Here is a 27646-nt window from a genome sequence, read left to right on the forward strand (position 1 = left end):
AATCATATTTAACTGGTAATTGGGTTGGATTAGACTCGATACACCTGGGTTTGATTACTACCTAGGCAAAATGGCATCCATGCAAGCATTGCAAGTTGAAAACCACTGCTGACCAAGAAGAACATAAAGGATCTTCTCACATTTGTTAAAAACACCTTGATGACCCACAGGCCCCAAGCTGGCACACAACGAACACATCACACCAACAGTCGGACATGGTGGTGTGGTGCTCCGGGGATGCTTTGCTGCTCCAGGACCTGTCTGACTTGACATTATTGACAGAACCATGAATTCTTTTCTCTACCAGAAGTGAGGATCAAGTCTGTGATCTGAAGCACAATTGTGTTGTGAAGCAAGGCAACGATCTGAAGCACAAGAGCAAGTCCACCTCTGAATGGCTTAACAGAGACAAAATGAAGGTTGTGGAGTTGGCTAGGTAACGTCCTGACTTGCACTCCATTTAGATGCTGTGCTGGAAGCTTAAATGTGCAGTTCATGCTCAAAAGCCCCCCAGTGTATCTGGATTAAAGGAATTCTTCAAAGCAGACTGGGCCAAAATTCCTCCACAGTCATAGCAAAAGCATTTGTTTGCAGTTGTTGCTGCTAAAGATGGCACAACCAGTTATTAAGGTTAGGAGGTAATTAGTTTTTCACACTCGTAATATAGGTGCTGCAGAACATTTTCTTTGAATAAATGAAACAATAATTTAAAAAATGTATTTTATTTTTCCTCACATAATATCACATTCCTCACACCCCAATATACTCATCTATTGATGTTTTGAGAAGATCAGCTCAGATGTACTGCCATCTAGTGGTATAACATTAGCAGTGCACCAACCGCAAGACTGCTAGAAATCTCTTTTCTCCATCATATAAGCTCATATGACACAGCTCCAGACTCTGGTTTGATCCTGACATGAGCTTTAGTTCAATTCAGTTTTATTTGTATAGCGCGCTTAACAATGGACATTGTCCCAAAGCAGCTTTACAGGACGTTCTCCTCATGTTGGCGTGTGTGTGCATGAGGCCCTGAGATGGACTGTCATCACATCTGGTTGAATTCTCCCGCCTTGTATTACCGAATCCACCACAACCCTGAACTCAATAATGAATGAAACCCCTCCAGAACACAACTGAGAATGAATTATTTTATCTTAATCTATTCATTTTCTCCAAAAAAGGTTTATACCTTGTAGTTCCATTTGAACTTCGGTCATTTGGGGTCAAATGCTTTGAAGTGCATCAGGTATCGGGCGCCAACGAGGATGTCCGATTCCAGATGTGATGACCGCAGAGTAAACATTTCCAAACTATGTCCTAAAGGATGTTTTAAGAAATAAAAGTGTCAGGTCTGGATTTAGAATCAAAAGCATAAGTGAGAATGAAAAGATGACATTAACGAACACTTAACAATGCAAGCGTAGTATTTGGATGGGATTAGTTTTCCAGATGTCTGTATTCATTATGATCGATTCACATGGGATAAGTGATTTAGAAAAAGAAAAAAAATCTTTCCCCCCCCCCCCGCATTCTGATGTTTGATATGAACATTAACTGAAGTTCTTGACCTGTATCGGCATGATTTTATGCGTTGTGTTGCAGTCACATGATTGGCTGATTTGAGAAAATAAAACTACATTAAACAATATCAATAATTCTTTTTTTAAATCCACTTTATTTCAGAAGATTGCCACATGCTGCCACATCGCGTTCACCTTTGTAGCAGTAGCTACAGCGTCGCCCAGTGTGTCCTGTGATGGGTTTGTAGAGCAATTTTCAGAGTTGTGTGATAGCAATGTCGATTCATTCTGCATGAACAAATTTATAAGAAATAACGATGATGGTGAGTGATGTTATTTTAGTCTGATAATACGCAAACACGGTTGAAAATGAAACACATATAAAAGTGACCCTATTTTATAAATAAGCAGATATAAACCAGACAATGTGTTATTGTGAAGGGCTCAGTAACGGTGGTGTGGTTGGCCATGTATAACGAATTGGTTTAGTGTGCACATAAACACAGTCAGTTCATATTCAGAACGTTCTGTAAATCACTTCCTGTCATTTCAACGAACTGCATCTTAGTGCTGAACATGTTCCATTACGGCAGAATATGTGCAGTCCATCAAAATCATTCTTAAACTGTGTCACTGTGGTCGATTTCCGTATGAGGACGACGTCTATCGTTCTAGAGGGGTTTTGCACTGTAGATACGATGTTTGTTAGAACATCCTGCTTCCATCTCCTGTATATTACCAAGTGTTGTGGAAAAACTTGTTCATGCGTATTTAAAAACCCCAAACAAACTGTCAGAGACTGTAGTAATTAAAATAGTGTTATTCAGTCCAAACAGGATCTCGTGGAGTTTTTCGTGATTGTTCACGGCTAAAAACGCTCGATTTTACTGCGGGTTTTTTCCAGAATTTGCGATGATGAAATTTGCAGTTTGTTGCGCTTTTTTTTGTGGAAAACTACTTGAACTGGAGAAATTGCAACCGCACGTGAATAAGAAATGATGTGACTCGTCTCAGCCCGAATCTGTAGTAACTCTGAAAAACTGGAGTTTGCTTGATTTTGGGTTAATCTCTGCGATCACAGAATCCTGGAAGGACTGGAAAAGTTATAGAGTAATGAAGGTAAGCTAAAGAAAGAATGAAGATACTGTAAAGCCTGAGATACAGTGTTTTCATGACCGAGGCCTGAACCGCCATCTTGAGCCATCTTAGCAGGCTCCAACAGGAGGTATTAGTTCTAACAGATCACTATTTACAGCCCTGAGGCCAGAAATACACGTTACCTTATCAAGCTCATGGGAAAAAAAAAAAAATAATAATAATAACATCAGTGGTGGAAAGGACCATAAAGTGAAGGCACTGAACTAATGGCAAAGCAAGCACGCAGCATTTACATCGTTTCCTTATTGAGGTAAACGAAGTACAATGATTTAGGATTATCAGACATTTCAGTGAAACCCCGCAGACATCCCTTTTATATTTCCTGTTAAAAAAAACTACTACAGTGTTGATCTTACCGTCACGGTGCAGGAACATCTTATTCACCAACACGTTCATAACAAATACTCACATGCCTTTTAAATCAACCAATTAACCAATTTCTATTAATGTACGGATATTCAAATGTCTAACAATTATATACACCGACTATCTGACCGTTCTGCTTTAGAATTCAAACAACGTACCAGATAATATTCAACGTGGGCATGCGTTAAGAATATAATATTAAATACGCATCGTTACGTTCCACACCGTATAAAATCCACAGCTGCATAATTCATAGAGTAATCGGAAGGGAACGAACGAAATTCACCACTGGAATCTCCAGTATAGAGTTGATCAGAGATATCATTTGACTCAGAATAAAGTATTGAGGACAGAACTAGTTAACGATCACACTACAAACGTCCTCGTTCTCAGCTGCGTGGACGTGCTGGTGTCGCTGCAGATTTCTGTGGGTCCTAAAGCTCTTCCCGCAACGTGAGCACGGGTACGGTTTCTCTCCGGTGTGGATGCGCTGGTGCTGGTGGAAATTACTGTAACTGGTGAAGCTCTTGGCGCATGCTGAACAGTGGTAGGGCTTCTCCCCGGTGTGAATGTGTTGGTGCACTTGGAGATCGGTTCCTTGTGTGAAACTCTTCCCACACTCCGGGCAGTGGTACGGTTTATCTCCCGTGTGAATACGCAGGTGCTTCCGGAGGTTACCCCTCTGTGTGAAACTCTTCCCGCAGTACGAGCAGGGATATGGCTTCTCTCCCGAGTGAATACGCTGGTGTTGTTTGAGATTGCTCTTTCCAACAAAACTCTTCCCGCACTGCAAGCAGTGGTAAGGTTTCTCTCCGGTGTGAATTCGCAGGTGTTGGACGAGTGTGCCTCTCTCGCTAAAACACTTCCCACAGAGCGAGCAGTAATACGGCCTCTCTCCAGTGTGAAGGCGCTGGTGGACCTGGAGGGTTCCTACTCGACTAAAACTCTTCCCACAGTCTAAGCAGTGATACGGTTTATCTCCAGTGTGAATGCGCTGGTGTTGCTGGAGATGAGTCGTTTGCGTAAAACTCTTCCCGCAGTGCAAACACCGATACGGCTTCTCTCCCGTATGCGTTCGCTGGTGTTGTTTGAGCGTACTCTTCAGGCTGAAACTCTTCCCGCAGTGCGAACACGGATACGGCTTCTCTCCCGTGTGAACGTGCTGGTGTTGTTTGAGATTGCACTTCTGACTGAAGATCTTTCCACACTGTGAACACCGGTGAACGTCTTTTTGGACTCGTCCGAGAGAGGGGCCGGTGTGGAAAGTACCAGAGGACCTTTGGAGACTGCTGGAGCTCTCTGTTGGTTCCAGATTCTCACATTTCATTTGGTTTGCCTTCATCTTATTTTGATCTTGAGGTTCTTTCAGAAGTAAATTTAGAGGAAGAGTACAGGTGGGAAAAAAGACAGCAGAAGACAGGACACCACTTGTATCTAGATCAGAAGGAAGCAAAAATGGTCAGTGGTTTAATATTTTTAACAAATAAAGCACACAGCTTAATTTAATAAAAGTGAAATTTAGAACTAGACCCGTCTGAGCTGTCTGAGAACAGCTGGTGCATTCTGGAAGGATATCGCGGCTGTCAGTGAAACGACATGGGACTGAACAAGCACCTGAGTGACCTCTGATAGAAATGGCTACTCCTGAAGTTGTAGAGGAGGAACCTGCACCGAGGCAGTTTAGCTATGTGAGGCAAAAAGGATACTCCGAGGTTGCATGCAGTACATTTACGGCATTTGGTAGATGCCCTTATCCAGAGCCACTTACATTTATCCCATTTATACAGCTGAGCAGTTGAGGGCCTTGTTCAAGGGCCCAGCAGTGGAAGCTCAGGGGTGCTGGGATTTGAACTCAGAACCTTATGATCAGTAAACCAACATCTTAACCACTGCCCCAGTAAAAGTACATTCACACACAGCAATTTTATCGCTGCACGTCACCAGTTGCTGTACTACAAAGACGCCAGTAGGCGTTCCTACTACTGGTTGCCATGGTAACATTTATCAGTGGGTGGCACAACTAGTGTTCCACTTTTGACAACAAAAGAGTTTTCTTGCTGATAAAAGTAAACATTCTAAACGGAGAGTGTTTGTATATAAAATTCACCAGTGTATATATGCATCATGTCCTGCGAGATGAAGGAGAAGCAAACGCATACGCCAGACTGTCTGGGTCCACAAAACAGTTCGGACTCGCAGGCAGCATGGCAGATCGCTGATCACGTGCAATCTACAGGCTTCACTCCCATTGGCTGCACCAAGTCGCTCAGAATTTGCATAATCGTTTCACAACTTCGTTGCGTCGCTGGACACTCCCACACCTGGTCGCTGTAAGTCGCCAGCGCTCGTCGAGATCGAACAGTCTCCAGTCGCTGCGAGGCTCTGTACTGTACGTGTGAACACAGGCTAACAGACAGAGAGATCTGAGAGTTGTCCAGGGATATGAACGACACCCCGAGTCCTGATAAACTGAAGTGTGTATACCCGAGATATCGTCCTCAGGACCCACTTATTTGACGTAGCTGCTGCCTAATGTTGTCCATTGTAAAGGCTTCAGTCACCAGCCCGTCTTTCTGTGGAACTTCTAACGTGGGGGACGCTCCAGGAGACAGACCGTAGAGATCAGATGTCCCCGACGCCTCGGTCTCCCCAAGGCTTGCGTGAACATGGAGGTCCCTTTATGGAGCTTTGGAACTAAGATCTTCAGGTAGATTAAAAAGGACTTTTTAGCCACACTTGACTCATGATTCGGAGACTATTCTTCAGTTCAACCATCTGCTGGTTTCACCAGGCTATTCATTTATACCTGTAAAGATTCTAACACTATTAGCTTGCTAAAATAATACATAATGAGGCCTGCTTTTCTTTTTCTTTTTTTTGCTAACTTCGAACTCTAACTAGTGTCAGGACAAGTCAAGGGCATCTCTCAACAGTCAAAAGCCAACACACAGTAAATATACTAGCAGGTTGCAAATATTTGCAAAATATGCTTAAGTGATATTCCTGAATATTACTTTTACTTCACGTAAATAGCTCGAGGAAAGGAAACATTTCTCTAGAAACAGCAGACTGGACATGCTACGGTACTGACCAGATTAAAGCTGTTAGCGAGCTAAACTTACATAGCAACTTAATACTGTAATTAGCAATGCTAGCGGCCCAGAGCACCTGCACAGGGTGGTGCAAAGTTCAAAATAAAGACCATTCATACACACAATCAGCTCCAATTTAATAATTAATGAATAATTATCTGCACACTGTAAGGTTTCACTACGGCTGCGTTCCAAATGAGTCCTGATAGGACATATAGTGCACTACAGAGTGTGTAAACACCACTATTTTATAGGCTGTGTAGTGCACTAGCACAGGAAGTAGAAATCCATTTAGGATTCCGCCACTGTTAGCCGAGTTGAACTTACCTTGATCTTTACAGCAGAACGCAGTTAACCTCCTCAAATACACCCACAACGGATCAGATGGAACTGTGGAGGTAAAACCCTGTCAGAAATATTTGAATGTAAAGATGATTAGTAGAGTCGGAGAGCTCAGCTCATCAATCAGCAAAACTGCCGCACGTCTTCTTCTATTTCTTTGAATGTGTGGCGGAACGCGACCTAGACGCTCACAGCGACACCTACTGGAGCATTGTATTAGCGCTCCTGAACCGGTTAGCAAAGGGAAAATAAAACTAAATTAAACAATACAACACACATTGTTCCAGCATTACAATGGCCCTAATATGGTGCACGTTACGTGTAGTCTACACCAATTGGAAAACTTTTTAAATAAATGTACCTACCATCAATACCTCATTCAACAACTGCTGCATCCGCAAAGGCACCAGTTTTGCGGATGACCCTTTCACCTGTCTCATGGACTCTTCACCCTCCTGCCATCTGGCAGAAGGTACAGAAGCATCCGTGCCACCACCAGCAGACTCCACGACAGTTTCTTCCCTGAGGCAGTCAGATTACATTTACATTTATATTTATTCACTTAGCAGACGCTTTTATCCAAAAGAACTTACAAATGAGAAAAATACAAGCAAAAGATTACTCAACACCCTGCTCTCTCCAAACGCTCACCTGGGGTAGCCAAACACCTAACCCAGTAAGACTCATACCACTGTACGCCTGCACTTTACACAGCTGCACCAGTCACTTTACATTATAAAACTTGTTTTTCCAATATTGCTGCTATACTTACTGCTGCTACATCACACAACAGTTTACCGTTTACAGCCCATGTTCTGTGTATTTATTATCCTGTGTGTTGTCTTGCACTCGTCTCACACTGTTGTGTAGTCTTGTGTACAGTTCTGTGTTGCACCATGGTCCTGAAGAAACGACATGTCCCAGTGTATACACGCTATATAGAGGAATGACAATAAAAACCCACTTGACCACATTGCTCACTTTTAGGATGAAATGGAACACTGACTGCATGCTAGGCCTTTCTCACCCAACATCTCGAATACTGTTGTGGCTATAAAAATGTTTTCAGATTTTTTGTTTGTTTAGCCAGGTTAGCTAAAGTAAGCACAGTTTCTGACAGGATTCTGAAGGATCAGTTGTGTACACAAATGATATATTTCCCAGTAATACAGTGAGTTTCTTCTTATTATTTTTATTAATAAAATGAGCTGTTAGGAAATGAATCTTCAGTAGTAGATGTCAGTATATTTAACATAGTCTCTTTAATCAGTGGAAACAAGAAGAGTTTGATTGACATCTGTCCTTGCCATGAGAAGGTTTTAGGTTTTCTGACCTAAAACATACAGAAGATTCTGATAGGTCCCTTGTTGATTTCTTTGTACATGCTGTTTTTAAGAGGTTCAGAAGCAGGATATATACACACTTTTCATTGCTATGCCAGACCAGAGGAATTCTCTTAGATAACTGGGTTAACAGTGTAATAAGGACATCAACACTGGATATCTGGTTACTCTCTTTTAATCAGGTCAAACAAAACAGGTCTTAATCCTTGGACCCAGTACCAACACTTTTTACACATCTGGGGTTTCTGTGACAGAAATAATTAGAGCAGGGAAAAGATGACAGCAACAACAATTCATAAGGAAGCATGTTGATCCACACTGTGATCTCATTACCATGTTGGAGACGAGAGCTTCACCAGCACCAGCCTGACAAGATCACACAACGATCATCTTCTTCCCCCATAACAACTGGAGATTTTTCTTACAAACACAACAAAAATATCATACAACACTAACATTGTAAAACTGTGGCTTTCAGATATGTTAAATTAAAAATGTGAATTCAATCAAATTTTGGAATAGAAGTTTGACAATGCCCAAATTCTGTGATGCCATTTTATGTGTATATAGATATAAAATCAGTCACTGATTATATATATATATATATATATATATATATATATATATATATATATATATATATATATATATATATATATATATATTACATTCTGAATGTTTAGAGGAATTAAGTCATAATTTGGCTGTCTTAATATATCAAATGCTATTGTTTTAAAAAGTGCTACATCAAAGAAAATACAGAAGTTGTCCATACACATGAAAATCTGGATATGGTTATTTGATGCATTTAAAACCATTAGATTAAAATAAGTGTCTCCTCAAGAGCAATACAAAGAGAAATAAAAAAAAAATCAACACCACTCAGTGCTTGCAGTAATTATAAAGGTGTTATGTTACAGAGTCAAGGAGAAAAGCTTTAAGAAGAAAAATAGACGATCAAGACCAAGAGTAAGTATTTTTATGCAACCATTTTTACCAAGGTCTGAACCACCACCCTGAGCCATCTAAATGGGGGTACTATTATTAAAAGACGGATGAAAGATTGTTAAATATGTAAAGTATTATTCATTATATTCTGCCTTTTTCCTTCAGTGTATTTGACTCTTTATCTATGCATCACACACACTGTTCTTGCTGGACCAGATTTGTTTAATAAACCTTTGACATGGATAACGGGATCCTATTTAGACTCTGGATTTATGCAATTTCTCAAAAAGTCTTACATTATTACTTTCAGTGAAGAGGCCAGAAATACTCTATATATCCAAAAGTATGTGCACCCTTGACCATCACACCCATATGTGGTTCTTCTCCAAACTGTTACCACAAAGTCTGAAGCACTCAATTCTATAGAACGTCTCTGTACGCTGTAGCATTACAGTTTCCCTTCAGTGGCACTAAGAGGAACCCAAACACTGTTCCAGCATGACAATGTCCCTGTGCAGAAAGTGAGCTCCATGAAGATGTGGTGTGTGAAGGTTGGAAGAAGGTAGAAGAACTCGAGTGTCCTGCACAGAACCCTGACCTCAACCCCACTGGCTCAGCATCTTTGGGATGAACTGGAACTGGAGTCTCCTCACATCAACATCAGCGCCTGACTTCAACCTCACTAATACTCTTGTAGCTGAATGAACACTAATCCCCACAGCCACGCATTATAGCAGGAATGGGGGAATAAATCTGGAACGGGACGTTCAGAAAGCACATATGGGAGTGATGGTCAGGAGTACACATACTTTTGGCTATATATACACATATATAAAACTTAAACAATCTCAAACCAAGAGGACTGAAATATCCGGTAGTGCTGAAAAAGTCCATAAAGAGAAGCCATGTGCTCTCTTCACAATGGAAATGTAAGCACACAGTAGTTTAACTGCCTGTTTAAAGGAGTGATTACCTAATTTCCCTAATAGGTCACTTCCTAATTCAGGTAAATGATCCACAAAAAGATTATTCATGTCTGTCAGCTATTCTGGCAAAATATCAGAAATTACTTTTTTTATTTCATTAAAAAAAAATCATTACAGAGTTACAACAATTGTTTAATTTCATTGATTATGACGATGGAGGAATTTTACTCTCATCCATCTCTACTGGATTAAGGTCAGGACTTTGACTTAAATATAGAATAAAACATGAACTTTATTCTTCTTTAAGCGTTCTTAGGTAGAACGTCTCGTGTGTTTAGGATCGTTGTCTTGCTGCATGACCCACTTTCTCTTCAGATTCAGTTCATGGACAGATGTCCTGATATTTTCCTTTAGAGTTCACTGGTATCATTCACAATTCATTGTTCCATCAATAATGAAAAGTCGTCCTGGTCCAGATGCAGCAAAACAGGTCCAAACCCTGACACTACCACCACCATGTTTCACAGATGGGAGAAGGTTCTTCTGCTGGAATGCAGTGTTTTCCTTTCTCCAAACATAAAGCTTCTCATTTAAACCAAAAAGTTCTATTTTGGTCTCCTCCATCCACAAAACATTTTCCATTAAACTTCTGACTCGTCCACGTGATCTTTATCAAACTGCAGAAGGCAGCAGTGTTCTTTTTGGAGAGCAGAGACTTTCTCCTTGCAGTCCTGCCATGCACACTGTTGGTGTTCAGTGTTCTCCTGATGGTGGACTCATGAACATTAACATTAGACAATGTGAGAGAGGACTTTAGTTGGTCAGAAGTTCCCCTGGGTTCCTCTGTGACCTCGTGGACTATTGCACGTCCTGCTCTTGGAGAGATCTTTGTTGGTCTCCACTCCTGGGGAGGGGAACAATGGTGTTGAATTTCCTCCATTTGTACACAATCTGCCTGACTGTGGATTGGTGAAGTCCAAACTCTTTACAGATGTTTTGTGACCTTTTCCACGATGATGAGCTTCAGCAACACTTTTTCGGAGGTCCTCAGAAATCTCTTTTGTTCGTGCCATGATACACTTCCACAAACACGTGTAGTGAAGATCAGACTCTGATAGATCCCTGTTCTTTAAATAAAACAGGACGCTCACTCACTCACACCTGATCATCATCCCACTGATTAAAAACACCTGACTCTAATCTCACCTTCAGATTAACTGCTAATCCTCGAGGTGCACATACTTTTACCCCTCACAGATCTGTAATATTGGATCATTTTCCTCAATAAATAATTGACCGAGTATAATATTTTTGTCTTATGTGTTTAATTGGGTTCTCTTTAAATACTTTTAGGACTCGTGTGAAAATCTGATGATCTTTTAGATCATATTTATGCAGAAATGTAGAAATTTTGAAGAGTTCACAAACCTTCAACACCACTGTATTTGACCACGCTGTATTGGAATTACAGGAATTTGAGAATATGTATAATATATAATCTTGTCGATGTCTTACATTCTCAATATATCCAACTTGGGAATGGAATTGTAAAAATATAAACAACTCCGACTTTAATGAGTGAATATGAAACTGTTTGGAGTATATAGTTTCCACACGGTTTAACAGTTCATAGTGATTGAAACTCCACTGCCCCTTCTACTACATAGCACGATTTTATATATATATTATATATATAAATAAAACATTCCAGCAGGTTTAATAAAGTGGTTAAATATCCTATTTGACTCAAATTAGGCATTTAAAATAAAATTAGGTAATCACCACACTTTCTGTTGAGAACTGTAGGTCCTCGTTCTCCGCCGTGTAAATGTGCTTGTGTTGCTGAAAATTTCTGTGTGTCCTGAAACTCTTCCCACACTCTGAGCAGTGAAATGTTTTCTCTCCAGTGTGAACGCGCTGGTGTTTTCGGAGATTACTCAGGGTAGTGAAGTTCTTTGCACACTGTGAGCAGTAATACGGTTTCTCTCCAGTGTGAATGCGTTGGTGTATCTGGAGTGTAGACTTTTGTGTAAAACTCTTCCCACAGTCCAGGCAGTTATACGGTTTATCCCCTGTATGAATACGTTGGTGTTTTTGGAGATTACTCCTCTGTGTAAAACTCATCCCACATTCTGAGCACTGATACGGTTTCTCTCCTGTATGAACTCGGAGGTGATTTATGAGAAAACCTCTCTCACTAAACCTCTTCTCACAATGTGAACACTGATACGGTTTCTCTCCTGCATGAATGCGCTGGTGTCGCTGGAGGTGACTCTGGCAGGTAAACTTCTTCCCACACTCTGAGCATCGATACGGTTTCTCTCCTGTGTGGATGCGCTGGTGTTGTTTGACATGACTCTTCTGACTGAAGCTCTTCCCACATTGTGAGCAGTGATACGGCTTCTCTCCCGTGTGAGTCCGCTGATGCTGTCTGAGATACGTCTTCCGACTGAAACTCTTCCCACACAATGAGCAGTGGTGAATTACTTTTTGCACTTGTCTGTGAGAAACATTAGTACGGAAAGTATTAGATAGCATTTGTTCACTACTGCAGCTCTCCACGGGTTCCAGATCCTCACATTTAATATCTTCTGATTTCATCATAGTTGAAATGCTTGATATTCTTCTGGAGATAAATGTATGACGTGTAGGAAAGAGGACAAGTGGAGGAGACAGCACACCCCTCAAATCTGCATCAGAAAAAAAACAAAACGTTTCAATATTTTTTAACCACAGATATTTTGCTATAGTTTATAAGCTGAAAATCTGAGCTACAGAAGAGCTTTCCTGTCTGGAAACCGACTGGTGTGTTCTGGAGAGAATTTGGACGCTGCTAGTGAAAGATCTTGGGGTGGCGATCCTGCTTTGGTCATGTCTGCTTGAACCACTTCTCAGCTACTTCCACTGAGACAAAACAGACAATCATCACCTCACTTTACAATTCTTGATCACTGATATATTCCAGGAACACTGGGCATGGAGGCAGGAACACATCCTGTATGGGATGCTCTACTCAGCAGCTATTCAGCAATAAATTAAATTGTTGAGGGGTTTTTTGTGTGTGTGTTCCCCCTATTTTCTCCCCAATTTGGTCTTACCAGTTCCCACAAACTAGATAACTCACAAAAGCTACCAATCAAGACACTACTTCATTCTGAGATATGTGAAGCCAATCTCTGCATCTCTTGGAACTGCTGCTTATGCTGTGTCATAGGCAGGGTAACATGTCCGAGGATGGCGTACCCGCTCTCTTCTGCATACATGAGCTCACAAATACCCATGAGTGTTGCTGTGATTGACAGAGAGAGAGAGAGAGAGAGAGTTAGAAAATGCCCTCCATTCCACCCAAATAGTAAAGCCAATTTTGACTCCTGGGCGTACACGGCTATGTCATCAGAATCTCTCAACAATGCTTTCCAGAGGAATGCTTTCCTGTTGCCCCAGTCAGGAAACATTATCCAAATTCAAACTGCCACTGTGCATAGCCATGAAAATCTGGGGAACTTAGATTTTATACAACACACCATGACAAGAGTGTTCTTTTGGGTTGTGCAAGGTGCATTCTACAATTGGAAAACAATGAAGGCAAAAACTAAACACAAAAGAATTGCTAGATATGTGTCTATAGTTGATTCTAGGAACCACAGTAGTGACACGTGGTGATGTATTCGCAGTAAACACAGCAATCTTTCTCTGGAACATTTGCCAGGTTGATGTCTGGCTCACGTCTCCTGTCGCTAGGAGGGAGGTGTCAATCAGCTCCCTTACAGACTGATCAGCTTCTGTAAATGAACTGTTCCAATACTGTAAACTCCACTTTACATTTTATATGATAAAAATTATAAATGTTTCCATAAATAAAATGGTTTACATATTGCAAGTTCTCTTCTGGGTTCTCCTTGCTATTCATTGCTTACACCTGTACACCATCCAACACTATATGCTTCCTTCATTCAATAATTCATTCTGTCGACTTTTTCCTTAAATCCATCCGAGTTTGTGTCTGATACAACAGAGCAGATCAACGTCAAGGGCAAAGAATGATTATCATCATTTTCCATTTTAAAATACTGCTACAAGCAATCACATATTTAATCATTCAAAACCATTACAGAAGACAAGAAAACAAGCATTTCCACCACTTCAGTTTTAAGAAGAGTAGAGGAGGCATAATAATAGTACCAGCTGTGCAGTCAGGAACTGTGGAAATGGCAAGAACTCAACTGGATGGTGGATGTTTAAGTGTTTCTGCAGTATTACATAATAAACAGTAAAAGAAAAGTAAAACATTTTGATGTATTCCTTTAACAAACCTGCTGTATAATGTAGTTGATGCTGCTCAGTGTTGTAATCATCATCATCCCAATTAAAATGACTTGTAAAGTGTTTTGCTTGACACTGGGTTGTAGGCCTATTCAATGTTTTTGGGTTGAAATCTTTGTCTTTTTTTTTTAATCTGAAAGAGGCACTTTGACATTTTAGAGACATCCCTAATAAATGCAGGGAAGTGATGATAAATATACTGTATATTTGTGTACTTCTAGCTAAGTCATGCATATATTGTTAGACTTTATTTCACGTCAGTGAACTCAAAATATTCTCCATATACCTAAAGTGAGAGTGAATGAGATGGGGAAAGGGGCGTGGCTTCATGGAAGTACCTGGTCATACTGGAGTGTTCAGAACACCTGTGCAGGTCATTCCAGACGGACAGGTTATTTGGCTCGTCTCTCGTTTTATTTGTGGAGAAAATCCCTTTCCATGACTGGAATTTCAGTCATTCTACATTTCAGTAATGGAGCGACTAGACTTATTTATGGATTTGCACTGGCTGGCTTTCTTTCTTTATTTTCGTATAATGAATTAAAGGTGCTGTTAGACGAAAATAATGCACACCTTCTGACCAATCAGATTTGAGCATTCAACTACGCTGTTATAAATGTAAATAAATAAATTTAAACTCAACAGAATATTGCAGATATAAAAGTGCAGTAATCTATGCAGATTTTATACTGTACACATTTGCACTGAAGATCAAATCATGGTTTACATTAGTTAGTTTTATTATGCGTAAATGTATATATACACACACACACACACACACAGACAGACAGACAGACACAGACACAGCAGCAGCACGAGTAGAATATATATAATAATACTAATTTAAAAAAGATTCTTCGAAATTAAAGGATTTTCATGAATATCAGGTTTCTCGAGTAAACGACAACACGAACTATTTACTCATTAATCCTCTCGATTCCATCTGGATAAACGAGGCCCATTGTCATTTTTAACTAGGGCTGCGTTCCAAACGAGTCCTGATAGGATATATAGTGCACTGCAGAGTGTGTAAACACCACTATTTTATAGGCTGTGTAGTGCACTAGCACAGGAAGTAGAAATCCATTTAGGATTCAGCCACTGTTAGCCGAGTTGATCTTACCTTGATCTTTACAGCAGAACGCAGTTAACCTCCTCAAATACACCCACAACGGATCAGATGGAACTGTGGAGGTAAAACCCTGTCAGAAATATTTGAATGTAAAGATGATTAGTAGAGTCGGAGAGCTCAGATCATCAATCAGCAAAACTGCCGCACGTCTTCTTCTATTTCTGTGAATGTGTGGCGGAACGCGACCTAGACGCTCACAGCGACACCTACTGGAGCATTGTATTAGCGCTCATGAACCGGTTAGCAAAGGGAAAATAAAACTAAATTAAACAATATAACACACTTTAAAAGTGAAGATTTGAGCAGCAAACCAGACTGTTTCTGCCCCAGGCAATATGTTACTTACACTCAGGGCTATGACATATTTCTGTTTTGAAATTGTGAAGTTCTCACATCTCCGGTAGCAATGTTGATATGTGTCACTGTCTTCCAAATTGAACAGCAAGTTTCCCAGCTCAAAGTGATTATATTCACACATTCATTCATCTTTAATCATAAATATACGGAAGCCCTAAGTGGCCATGCATTATTACTTTTTTTCTTCTGTTGTTTTCTCGTGGACATAAATTATCCCGAAGTCAATAGGGTATTGAATTGGCTTTTGCTTGACTAAGGTCTGTCGTTAACACATTCTCAATATATGTTCACGGTTTATACTATGCCATAAAATACATCAGTAATATCCCACTCAGGATTAAAAAAAAAAAGAAAAGAGAGAGAGAGAAAGCTTTTATGTGTCTTGAAAAAGACGGTTGCTTACAAGTGGCTAAATTTGATCACAGAGGTTGTCGCAGACATTAAACGTCATCACTCCGAACAGGAAATCTCATCTACTACAGCCTTGTTGTGTTTATACTCACACTCTTGCAAACTATTCCAACTTGTAGATTTATCAATTTATAGTATTTTCCCATTGTATTGGTTTAAAAAATAAAAAAAATTAAATAAATAAAGATTGAAAGAGTTGTCGGAAGATCAGTGGTGGTGACGTTAAAATCATGTGACCGTGGTGTAGTTTATAGTCTAACATTAGCTATTTACTTCTGGCGAGTGTATTTAGGCTTCAAAATTCATAAAAGTTGTGTTCATTTGTGAATCTTATCGTAATGAACGGAACATGTAAGAATCATAAACTTTTGTTGGTCACAGAGTTTATTTTCTGCAGTAATCCAAAAGCCAATGGGAAAATCCTATTGACTTTGTGTCGAGGGAACCGGGGTGATGCTAACTTCTGGCGTGGTCTACAAAAATACCTAATTCCTGCAGGACTGACTTCCACGTTAGTGTCTGACACTTGAGAAGGGGACACACACCCCTCTCTCTTAATGTGGAGATAAAGTCCATCTCTACAGCTGGCAGTTATTACATTTATGATGGAGAAGACACCAACATGCATGTAACACCAGTCCCATTCACAAAGCGCGAGATTCTCTCAGGATAAAATTACATCGTGAGAAAACAGCTTTTAGTTATTGTCGAGATCACGAGAAAACAACAGAAAAAAAACATTAATGATGCATGGCTGCTTAGGGCCTTCGTATAAATAAAACAAATCAGTCTATAGAAATAAATAATCAGCACATAATCCAGGTTTTTGTTGATCCATTGATTACATAAAATAACAAGTCATGAATCTCAGGACATTCAAAACAGTAATTATCATTTAATGAAAAAAAAATCATGAAAAACTTTCCATAGATAAAAATTTGCAAGAACACTATCATTAAAAAATAAACTGTAAATATAAAAACTGATAAATCTTTCAACTTCTGATCAGCTTCTCCACTTGAAAAAACAGGTTCACTTCTTCCACCACCGTCATCTGCAGATTTAACAAAGAAATAAAAGACAGTGTAAGTTACATGGACATTAGATTAAAGCAGCGGTTCTCAACCTTCTTGCGTTTTAAGAAGGACATCGTTTTCCGCCAGTGGCTTCTCTGTGAATCTTGGAGGCTTAGTGGTTAGCATATTTTCCTCACAGCTCCAGGGGTTTGATTCCCGCCACTGCCTGCTGTGGGGTTTTCTTCTGGGTACTCTGGTTTCCTCCCCCAGTCCAAAGTAAGCTGATTGGTGTGTAGGTGATTGTGCCCTGCCTTGTGCCCCATGCTCTCTGCAATAGGCTCCAGGTTCCCTGACCATGTAGAATAAGCAGTATGGAAAATGGGTAGATGGATGATTTGTAAAAATGTCCACTGATTGATTTGTGACAAGGGCGCACGGTGGCTTACACCACTGTTATAAAGACTATAGAAATGAAATGTAATAGTCATTATAAAGAGGGTATTATTTTATAGAGTAAAGAAGAGAAGCTTTAATAAGTATTATACATTTGATTTGATAAATTTTATAAAGCATACATTTTATCCTCTTTCTTTGATGTATTTTGTGTTTTATATCTACGCATCACACACACTACTCCTGCTGGACCTGATTTGTTGAATAATTTCTAACATGGACATCTTGATCCTATTTAGATTGTGGATTTATGGAATTTCTTCTAAATTTCTACATTATTTTGTTCAGTGAACAGGACAGAAGTACCTATTTCTTGGGGCTCAGGTGATAGAGCAGGTTCTCCACTAATCGCAGGGTTGGCGGTTCGATCCCCGGCCGCTCCACATGCCGAAACATCATTGGGCAAGACACTGAACCCAAAGTTGCTCTTGATGGCAGGCTAACATCTGCATGGCAGCGCTGAGTGAGTGTGTGCATGAGAAACAGTGTAAAGTAGTTTGTAGAACCGATAAGGTTAAAAGGTGCGATACGAGTGCAGACCATTAACAATTGTGAAATATTTTTCCTTCGTTTCCATGATAATGATTCAATCATTTAAGATCAGTTCAATATGATTTTTGCTTACTCATGGTCTCATTATGTTTTTGGGTTTCTGTCCTTGATTATGTTTTTGTCGAGGTGTTTTGTTTTATGTTTTTTCTTATTGGTATATAATTAGGTATGTTGCTTGCATGTACCTATGAATATAAAAGCCAACTGTATCCAGATTATGTTTAGACGAAGATTAAGACTATGAAATGCTGTAGTGGCCAGCTTGTCTTTGGGTGTATAATAAAGCAGCTGGCTCTTGGTCTCCTGATTCTTCAAGCATCTTACTTCTGATGAAGCTGAAGCATTTTCATCATCCAGAAAAGATTTACATCATATTATGCAATTAAACCAGGAGGACTGAAATATCCACTAGTGGTGAAAAAGAGAGGCCATGTGCTCTCCTCACAATGGAAATGTAAGCACACAGTAGTTTAACTGCCTGTTTAAAGGAGTGATTACCTAATTTCCCTAATAGGTCACTTCCTAATTCAGGTAAATGATCCACAAAAACATTATTTAAGTCTGTCAGCTATTCTGGCAAAATATCAGAAATTACTTTTATTATTTAATTTAGAAAAACCATTACAGAGTTACAACAATATTTTAATTTAATTGATTATGCCGATGGAGGAACTTTCTTTTCATCATCGTTATTCCTAACAACTATTCTCACATCTGGTCAAATCCTGACTTTTAAATCAAGAAAACACACAATTTCTATTAGTTCATGGATATTCAAGAATATAACATCTATTCATCAACTATTTGACCACGCAGTCATGGAATTACAGGAATCTAAAAATATATCTGATCTTGTTAATGTCTCACAACCTCAATATATCCAACTTCAAAATGCAATTATTCCTTTTACAGCATTTGGCCCTTATCCAGAACAATTTACATTTATCTCATTTATACAGCTGATCAGTTGAGGGTTAAGGGCCCAGCAGTGGCAGCTCATCAGTGCTGGGATTTGAACTCATGACCTTCTGATCAGTAGCACACTGTCTGAACCACTGAGGTACCATTTGCCAAATTATTTAAAAAAAACAAAAACATTCAAAATAACTCTTTTTATGAGTAAACCTGAAATAGTTTGGAAAAGTTTTTATTTTATTTTATTTTCCAGTCGTCTAAAATTTCATAGTGATGGAAACCCCACTGCCCCTTCTACTACATACAACTTACTATTTTTGTCTAGTTATGAGCAGTATACCTATAATTTTGATATTTATTTTAAAAAATAAATTATTTGGGGGGAAATTTGTGGTTGAAAATTGTGCTTGGGGTATCTTTCTTTATAATACAGCGCAATCCACTAATATTGGCACCCTTAGTAAATATGAGAAAAGAAGTCCGTGAAAAATTTTGTGAAACAATTTGTTTACAACCTTCTTTGCTCATATTTACCAAGGGTGCCAATATTATGCCCCTTGATTTAAAATACTGTTTTCTGCTGCAGTGAAATCCATGAATTGTTTAAGTGTGGCTTAATGTTAATCTCACACAATTATAACAGATCCTTATTTTCAGCTTTGCTAATGTGCTTGTGTTGCTGAAAATCACCGTGTGGATTAAAACTCTTCCCACTCTCCGATCAGCAATACGATTTCTCTCCTGTACCAGTGCACCGGTGTTTACGGAGATTGCCCAGGGTAGTAAAGTTCTTTGCACACTGTGAGCAGGAATAAGGTTTCTCTCCAGTGTGAATGCGTTTGTGTACTTGGAGTGCGTCATCTCGACTAAAACTTTTCTCACACTCTAGGCACGGATACGGTTTCTCTCCCGTGTGAACACGCTGGTGTTTTCGGAGATCACTCAGGATAGTAAAACTCTTCCTACACTCCGAGCACTGATACGGTTTCTCTCCAGTGTGAATGCGCTCGTGTTGGCGGAGGTGACTCAGGGTAGTGAAGTTCTTTGCACACTGTGATCAGTAATACGGTTTCTCTCCAGTGTGAAAGCGTTGGTGTATTTGAAGCGAGTCCTCTCGACTAAAACTCTTCCCACACTCTAGACAGAAATACGGTTTCTCTCCAGTGTGAATGCGTTGGTGTATTTGGAGACTAGACTTTTGTGTAAAACTCTTCCCACACTCTCGGCAGTGAAATGGTTTCTCTCCAGTGTGAATGCGCTGGTGTTGTTGTAGATGATTCAGGGTAGTAAACTTCGTTGCACACTGTGAGCACTGATACGGTTTCTCTCCAGTGTGAATGCGTTGGTGTATTTGGAGACCAGTCTTTCGTGTAAAACTCTTCCCACACTCTAGGCAGTTATATGGTTTCTCTCCAGTGTGAATGCGTTGGTGTTTTTGGAGATGAATCTTCAGCCTAAAACTCATACCACACTCTGAGCAGTGAAATGGTTTCTCTCCAGTATGAACGAGGAGATGATTTATGAGAAGACGTGTCTCACTAAAGCTCTTCTCACAATGTGAACACTGATGCGGCTTTTCTCCAGCGTGAATGTTCTGGTGTCGCTGGAGGGCTATCGGCCAGGTAAACTTCTTCCCACAGTCTGAACACTGATACGGTTTCTCCCCTGTGTGGATGCGCTGGTGTCGCTGGACATCTCTCTGCCAGGTAAACTTCTTCCCACACTCCGAGCATTGAAATGGTTTCTCTCCTGTGTGAATACGCTGGTGCTGACTGACATGACTCTTCTGACTGAAACTCTTCCCACATTGTGAGCACTGATACGGTTTCTCTCCTGTGTGAATCCGCTGATGCTTTCTGAGAAAACTCTCTCGATCGAAACTCTTTCCACACATTGAGCAATGGTAATTTTTTTCCCGCACTCGTCTGCAAGAGCTCTTAGAGTGGAAAGTATCAGAGATTTGTTCAATACTGCAGCTCTCCACAGGTTCCAGATCCTCACATTTAATCTCTTCTGACTTCATCATAGTTGAAACGCTTGATATTCTTGTGGAGGTTAAGTAATGATGTGTAGGAAAGATGACAACAGGAGGAGGCAGGACACCCCTCAAATCTGCTTCAGAGAAAGACAAAAATTGTTCCATGTTTTTCAGTCTTTTATCCAAATAAACCAATAAACAAAAACAGTGCTATATAATAATATTCCTGTCTAAAATCTGATTGGTGTGTTCTGGAGGGAATTTTGACGATGCCAATGAAAGATCTTGGTATCTTGGTAAAATATTGATTTAATATTTTAACCAAATAAACAATTTTGCTATAATCTTTAGGCAAAAATACCACACAACGTGCTACCCGATTTTCCTTACTCTCATCTTTTAGGAAATCCCACGAGGAACACACACATACCAAATAATACATAAGTTGGCCGTTGTTAACACATGACTAATAATTAATCACAAACTTATATCCATAATCAAACATACTCATGCATGTTAAACAAACAAATGTCTAAATGCAACTTTGTGGTTACAAGCATGATAATTACAGGGTAAGACATAGAAGAAAATAGGCAATTTCAGTTGTTATTTTATTATTCTTGCAGTCCTTGGTCTTTTAGAATATATGAGGTATCCTGATTCAGTTGGGGTGACAAAGGTATGATAAGGACTGTGATTAAAGAAAGTCAACTGGGTAAGATGGCAAAAGGGCTTCGCCTGTGTTGATTGCCCATGGGGCCTGTTTGGATGAGTTACCCCCCTCTTCCCAAAGTTATCAGCTGAGGGACAGGGCTTTCATCTTGTAGGCCAGCCACCACGTCTCGGCCAGTGGTGTAGATCAATGAGTTTTAGGAGAGGTTTGCTAAACTGTGAGGGATCATCCATTGTTCACAGGGCAGTGAGATCTCAGCAATCCGCCATGAGCTGTAATTAGCTTTGTGCCCCAAAGTCTGCACACAGAGGCTCATGATTTAAGGCTCATGTGAAGGGGTGATCTTATGCTTATGCTTATGATCTTGTGTGCTGAGGTCCTACAGTGATGTACAGTTGCAATCAAAATGATTCAACACCCATTACAATTGAAGTAGTTCAACACAACAAATGCTTCAAGTCGTTTCCCCAAATTCAACTGAAAATACAACTTATAATAATTTTTCCAGTCTCTAAATTATTCAACCCCCTGAATATAATCCCTCACAAAAGCACAAATATGCAGAACAGGTGTTGTCTCAAGCACACCTGATGCTAAACTAATCAAGTTCCAGGTGTGCTTGAGCTGGAACACTAGAAATACCTGAACTGGCTAGGGGCAGAAAACACATAAATGCCTGGACGATTCAGAGAAAGGAAACTATCGACGACCGCAAGCAGATTTGTGAGAAGTCAGGTTGTGGAAAAACCCTCGAGTGACTGTAAAAGACCTGCAGCAAGACTTGATGTAACAGGCACTGAGGTTTCAGTGAGTACAGTAAGGAGCGTACCAAACGCAGAAGGTTTCCATGCCAGAACTCCAAGACGTTCACCACTACTGACCCAAAAGCACAAGAAAAGTCCCTCAAAATCACATAAATAAGCCACATATGTTCTGTGGAGTGATGAAACAAAACTGGAACTTTTCAGCAAGATGGATCAGTGGTACATCTGGAGGAAGAAGAATGAAGAAAGAACACTGTCCACAGTCACACATGGTGGTGGTTTGGTGATGGTCTGGGGCTGCTTTACATCCCCTGGCACTGGAAACCTGCAGCGTGAGGAAATAGAGATGGATTCACTGAAGTACCAGGAAATCCTAGGAGAAAACCTCATGCCATCTGTGAGGAACCTGAAGCTTGAGCGTCACTGGACCTTCCAAGAGGACAATAATCTCAAGCATACCTCAAATTCCACCGAGGCTTGGTTGCAGAAGAATTTCTGGAAGATTCTACAGGGCCATCATAGTCTCCTGACTTGAACCTCATAGAAAATCTCTGGTGGGATTTGAAGAAGGCGGTTGCAGCACGCAAACCCCAGAATATTACTGAAATGGAGGCCATTGCTCATGAGCAACAGGAGAAGATTCCTCGGGAACACTGCAGAAGCTGGTGTCTGGCTATGTATCTCGTTTGCAACAGGTCATAACAGCAAAAGGGAGCTCTACTAAGTACTAAACATGCTCACCGTGAAGGGGTTGAATCATTTTGAAACTGGAGAAATCTTTATAATTTGCATTTTCAGTTGAATTTGGAGAAACCACAAAGTATTTGTTGTGTCAAACTATTTCAACTGCTTTTGTTTGATTTGTTCATCACAAATGGCTGAAAGTCTGTCAATTTTGACAATAAACCTGATTTCAATGGGGGGCAACTGTATGATATGTCTTTACAATATATGGGCCATTCTATAGAATTGGTGCAAACTGCTGGCCCACAACCAAAAAACACATTTAAAAAGCATTTAATTGTTCAAATCTTAGATGTTTACTAAGGTCCTTCTATTATCTATTGAAACCCATAATAATGTTTAAAATATCAAAGCTTAATTGTCACGATTCCCCCTTGAAGCAGTGTGCTTTAAGCGCAAATGTGCGAGCACCTGCTTTTCCGCTGTCGACCGTAGTGACATTGGGACACGTGGGTTTTGTTTAGGTTTGTCATGTCTCCTCCCTGTTCCGTCATTGGCTGGGAAGTCACATGTGTCCGGATTACCCTCAGCTGTTAGCAGTTGCGAGGGTAATCATGTCCGCATATATACCGCGCGCTTCCCAGCACACAACGCGGAAGATTAAGTAGTAAGTAATAAGAAGTGAATGTTTAGCGTTAGTGTAGTTCGTGTCATAGTCATAGTCAGTTCGCGTTGGATATCCGCTTACAGTTCATCGTCATAGTTTGTTTCTTGTTTTGGTTATTGACCTAGATTCCTGCCTAGCCCCGTGTATACCTGTTTGCCAATCGCCTGACCTCTTGCCTGTTTATGAATTATGTTTTGGATCACGTTTTGGATTTGTCTGCCTGCCTGTCTCTTTAAATAAACAACTGTTATCCTGCACTTGCATCCGCCTTATCTCTGCTTCGTATCTCCGTCACGATTCGTGACATTAATACACTGTATATATCAATTATTGGGTACTTTCAATTGGGAGGTGGCTGTCCCGAACTCTAACCCCTAAATTTCAACTTGTGAAAATGATATTGAAATAATTTTTGCATTTTATTCCATTTCCATTGTTGTATTTAAAAATATCTTCTTCTTTTTTTTTTCTTTTTTTTTTTTAAAAGTGAAGTTAAAAAAAAATGTTATTTTATGTTTTCTTTGTAAATCAAAATTTGTGAAGTGTCCCGCATTTTCATGTCACTGCCGAAACAGTGTATGTTTTAGTCCATTGGCTGAGACGGATTTTAACCACACCCCTACATTTTTGATCAGGAAATATTCCTGTGTTCCTCTCTCATAGCTACATGGTGAGGAGATAGGTAGAAAATCTGTGTGTAACTTTATAAGGAGCGTCACTACCAAACACCTTTTTTCTGCAATTAAGCAAACTTAGTCATTGTTGTGGTAGTGACAAAAGGGAACGCTTAATCCTTTATTTTTTAAATTTTAGTAGAGTTATGCAAATCATGACTCTACTAAAAATAGTACTTTAAAAATATAAAAATTGTATTTTAGTATGTGGACAGCTACGGCGACAGCATCCTCTGTGGATCTGTTTGCGCGATATGCAAACTGATAAGGATAAAAGTCTGGGGGGAGGTAGTCCTTGACGTGCTGAAGAACCAATCTCTCAAAGCACTTCATGATAACTGGAGTGAGGGCCACAGGACGATAATCATTTATGCTAGTGGTGGGCGACTTCTTTGGCACTGGAATGATTGTGGCTGATTTTAGGCAGGACGGGATGACTGCTTGGGCCAGGGAGATTGAAGATTCTGGTAAAGATGTGGGCAAGCTGGTGGGCACACGATCTGAGCACCTTACCAGGTACTCCGTCTTGGCCAGCAGCCTTCCTGGGGTTCACTGCCAGAAACATCCGTCTAACATTGTGTTCCCTCACAGTAAGTAGAGTGGTGCAGGAACCAGGAGGGGATGGAGGAAGGGCTGGACTGGTACGGGAGCCAGATGAGGGTGGAGGTGAGGCTGGAGCAGATGAGTGCTGTTGTTGTGATGTTTCAAAAATAGCAAAGAAGCAATTTAGCTCTTCTGCCAGCATCGCACTCAGGTCTCCTGTTGTCGCATCACGGCCTCTGTAGTTCGTGATGTCTTGTATGCCCTGCCACACCTCCCGTTTATTTTTGCTGGACAGGTGGGACTCTATGCTCCTCTTATGGACCACCTTAGCTTCCTTAATACCACCTTTTAGGTTGGCACGAGCGGCTCTATACAGAGCTCTATTACCAGACCTGAAGGCAGCGTCGCGGGCTTTGAGTAGTGTGTGGACCTGTTTGGTCATCCATGGTTTCTGGTTTTGGAAAACCCGAATGTTTTTGTCCACAGTCACATTTCCGATACAGAACGTGATATAGTCCAGTACCGTTCCTGTTAATGTTTCTAGCTCTTGATGTTCAAATAAATCCCAGTCTGTCTGTTCGAAGCAGTCCTGTAGTTTGGAGAATGCATCATCAGGCCAGGTGGTAACAGTCTTTATAGTGGTCTTGACACTGCGTCTGAGGGGGGTGTAGGCAGGGGAGAGCAGGAGGGAGAGATGGTCTGATTGGCCGAGGTGGGGGAGAGGTATGGCTCTATACGCGTGCTTAATGTTGGAGTAAACATGATCCAGAGTGTTCGCCCCTCTAGTAAAACACTTAACATGTTGATAAATTTTCGGGAGTACAGTCTTCAAGTTCGCCTTATTAAAATCTCCTGCAATTATGTGAATACCGTTGGGGTAAGCCCGCTGCTGTTCGTTTATGGTGTTCAACAGGAGAGAGAGCGCCGTGTTCACATTGGCATCGGGTGGAATATACACAGCCGTGATAATCACTACTGTTAGCTCTCTCGGTAGGAAAAATGGCCGACATCTTAAAGACATGTACTCGAGGTCAGGGGAACAATGTTTATCTATCATTGCTCCATTATTACACCAATTCTCATGCACATACATACAGAGCCCCCCCCCCTCTGCTCTTACCGGAGTCCTCAGTCCTGTCCCAGCGAAGCATAGTACGACCTGCTAGCTGCATGCTAGCAACGGGTATCCTCGGATGAGGCCAGGTTTCAGTAATAATCAAAACACAACAATCATGAACGTAGCGATTTCCAGCTAGTTGTAATTCCAAATTGTTGATTTTATTCACTAGGGATCTGGCATTGGAGAGAAACAGGCTCGGTAAAGGTGGCTTGTGTGCTTGTTTTCTTAGCCTTAACATAACACCGGACCTGCATCCCCGCTTTTGCTTCCTCTCCCTCCTCCGTCTGCGCCACCTTCTGGACCCGACAACAATCCACGGAGAGCCCGGCAATCTCGCTATGTCATCTGGGATGTTGTGCGTGTGATGAAAGACTCTCGAAATAGGTATTCGGTGTTGGTCCCCAATATCCATAAGGTTCTGACTCGTATAGCGAATGTGCGTAGAACCGATAATGCACAAACAAGTAATAAAGAAATGATACAAAAACAACAAAAAAGAGCACTGAAAAGGAGAACCGTGAGCCGCTGCAACTGTGCGTGCCGCCATTACGCTCAAGTAATGTACGCTAATGCTAATAATAATAATAATAATATTGACAATGAACATTGTCATCTGTACACGAAACTTTTCAAAAACGCAAAGGAAAAACTTTGTCACGTCGTTCTGGTGTAAAGTTACCCTTTAGTGAGAGTCACATGCTTGCTCCATCTTCCTCCCCTTCCCCGCCCCTCCCTTCCCCTTCCCCGCCCCTCCCTTCCCCTTCCCCGCCCCTCCCTTCCCCTTCCCCGCCCCTCCCTTCCCCGCCCCTCCCTGCCCCTCCCCGCGCATTTAAATTGCGTTTCTCAAAAACACTGAAGTACACTTGAGCTGAATGAAGGGGGTTTCATGACCTCTTAAAGGCATCTGTTAAATGCTGTACATGTAAACAAACAAGCAATCTAAACTTGATCCGTATATAAAACTAAACTAATACGAAATTATATTATTTTAATCAGCGTTTACATTAATAAAATGAAACCCGATTATTATTAGCGTCAATGTAGTAATTAATCAATAATTATCTGCACACTGTAAGGTTTCAATAGGGCTGCGTTCCAAATGAGTCCTGATAGGATATATAGTGCACTACAGAGTGTGTAAACACCACTGTTTTATAGACTGTGTAGTGCACTAGCACAGGAAGTAGAAATCCATTTAGGATTCAGCCACTGTTAGCCGAGTTGAACTTACCTTGATCTTTACAGCAGAACGCAGTTAACCTCCTCAAATACACCCACAACGGATCAGATGGAACTGTGGAGGTAAAACCCTGTCAGAAATATTTGAATGTAAAGATGATTAGTAGAGTCGGAGAGCTCAGATCATCAATCAGCAAAACTGCCGCACGTCTTCTTCTATTTCTTTGAATGTGTGGCGGAACGCGACCTAGACGCTCACGGCGACACCTACTGGAGTATTGCGTGTCTCCAAGAGAAATGACTCAAGAGTCAGAACTCAAACTCAGTATATTAATATCAGTATTTAAGTAATGATAAAGAGGGTGTTATTTTATAGAGAAGCTTCAATAAGAAAGCAATAAGATGAATCGTTTTAATATTTATTTATTTTAAATAAAATGAAACCCGATTATTACTGAAACACTAAGCGTCTGTAAGAGCCATTATGTTGTATTTACTGTCTGTTGT

General features: G+C 40.5%; 1 protein-coding gene across 1 annotated transcript; it reads right to left on the reverse strand.

Annotated features, from left to right (window-relative positions):
• Positions 1-622: 622 nt before the first annotated feature.
• On the reverse strand, positions 623-27403 carry LOC108272248 (zinc finger protein 850). The gene is given in 4 exon segments (XM_053683626.1): positions 623-4206; positions 11529-12184; positions 19572-20969; positions 27192-27403. Coding segments are annotated over 3 exon segments (2772 nt in total). The 5' UTR covers positions 20884-20969; positions 27192-27403; the 3' UTR covers positions 623-3402.
• Positions 27404-27646: the final 243 nt, after the last annotated feature.

Source organism: Ictalurus punctatus, chromosome 11 (assembly GCF_001660625.3).
Source record: "Ictalurus punctatus breed USDA103 chromosome 11, Coco_2.0, whole genome shotgun sequence".
In the NCBI taxonomy this organism is placed as follows: domain Eukaryota; kingdom Metazoa; phylum Chordata; class Actinopteri; order Siluriformes; family Ictaluridae; genus Ictalurus; species Ictalurus punctatus.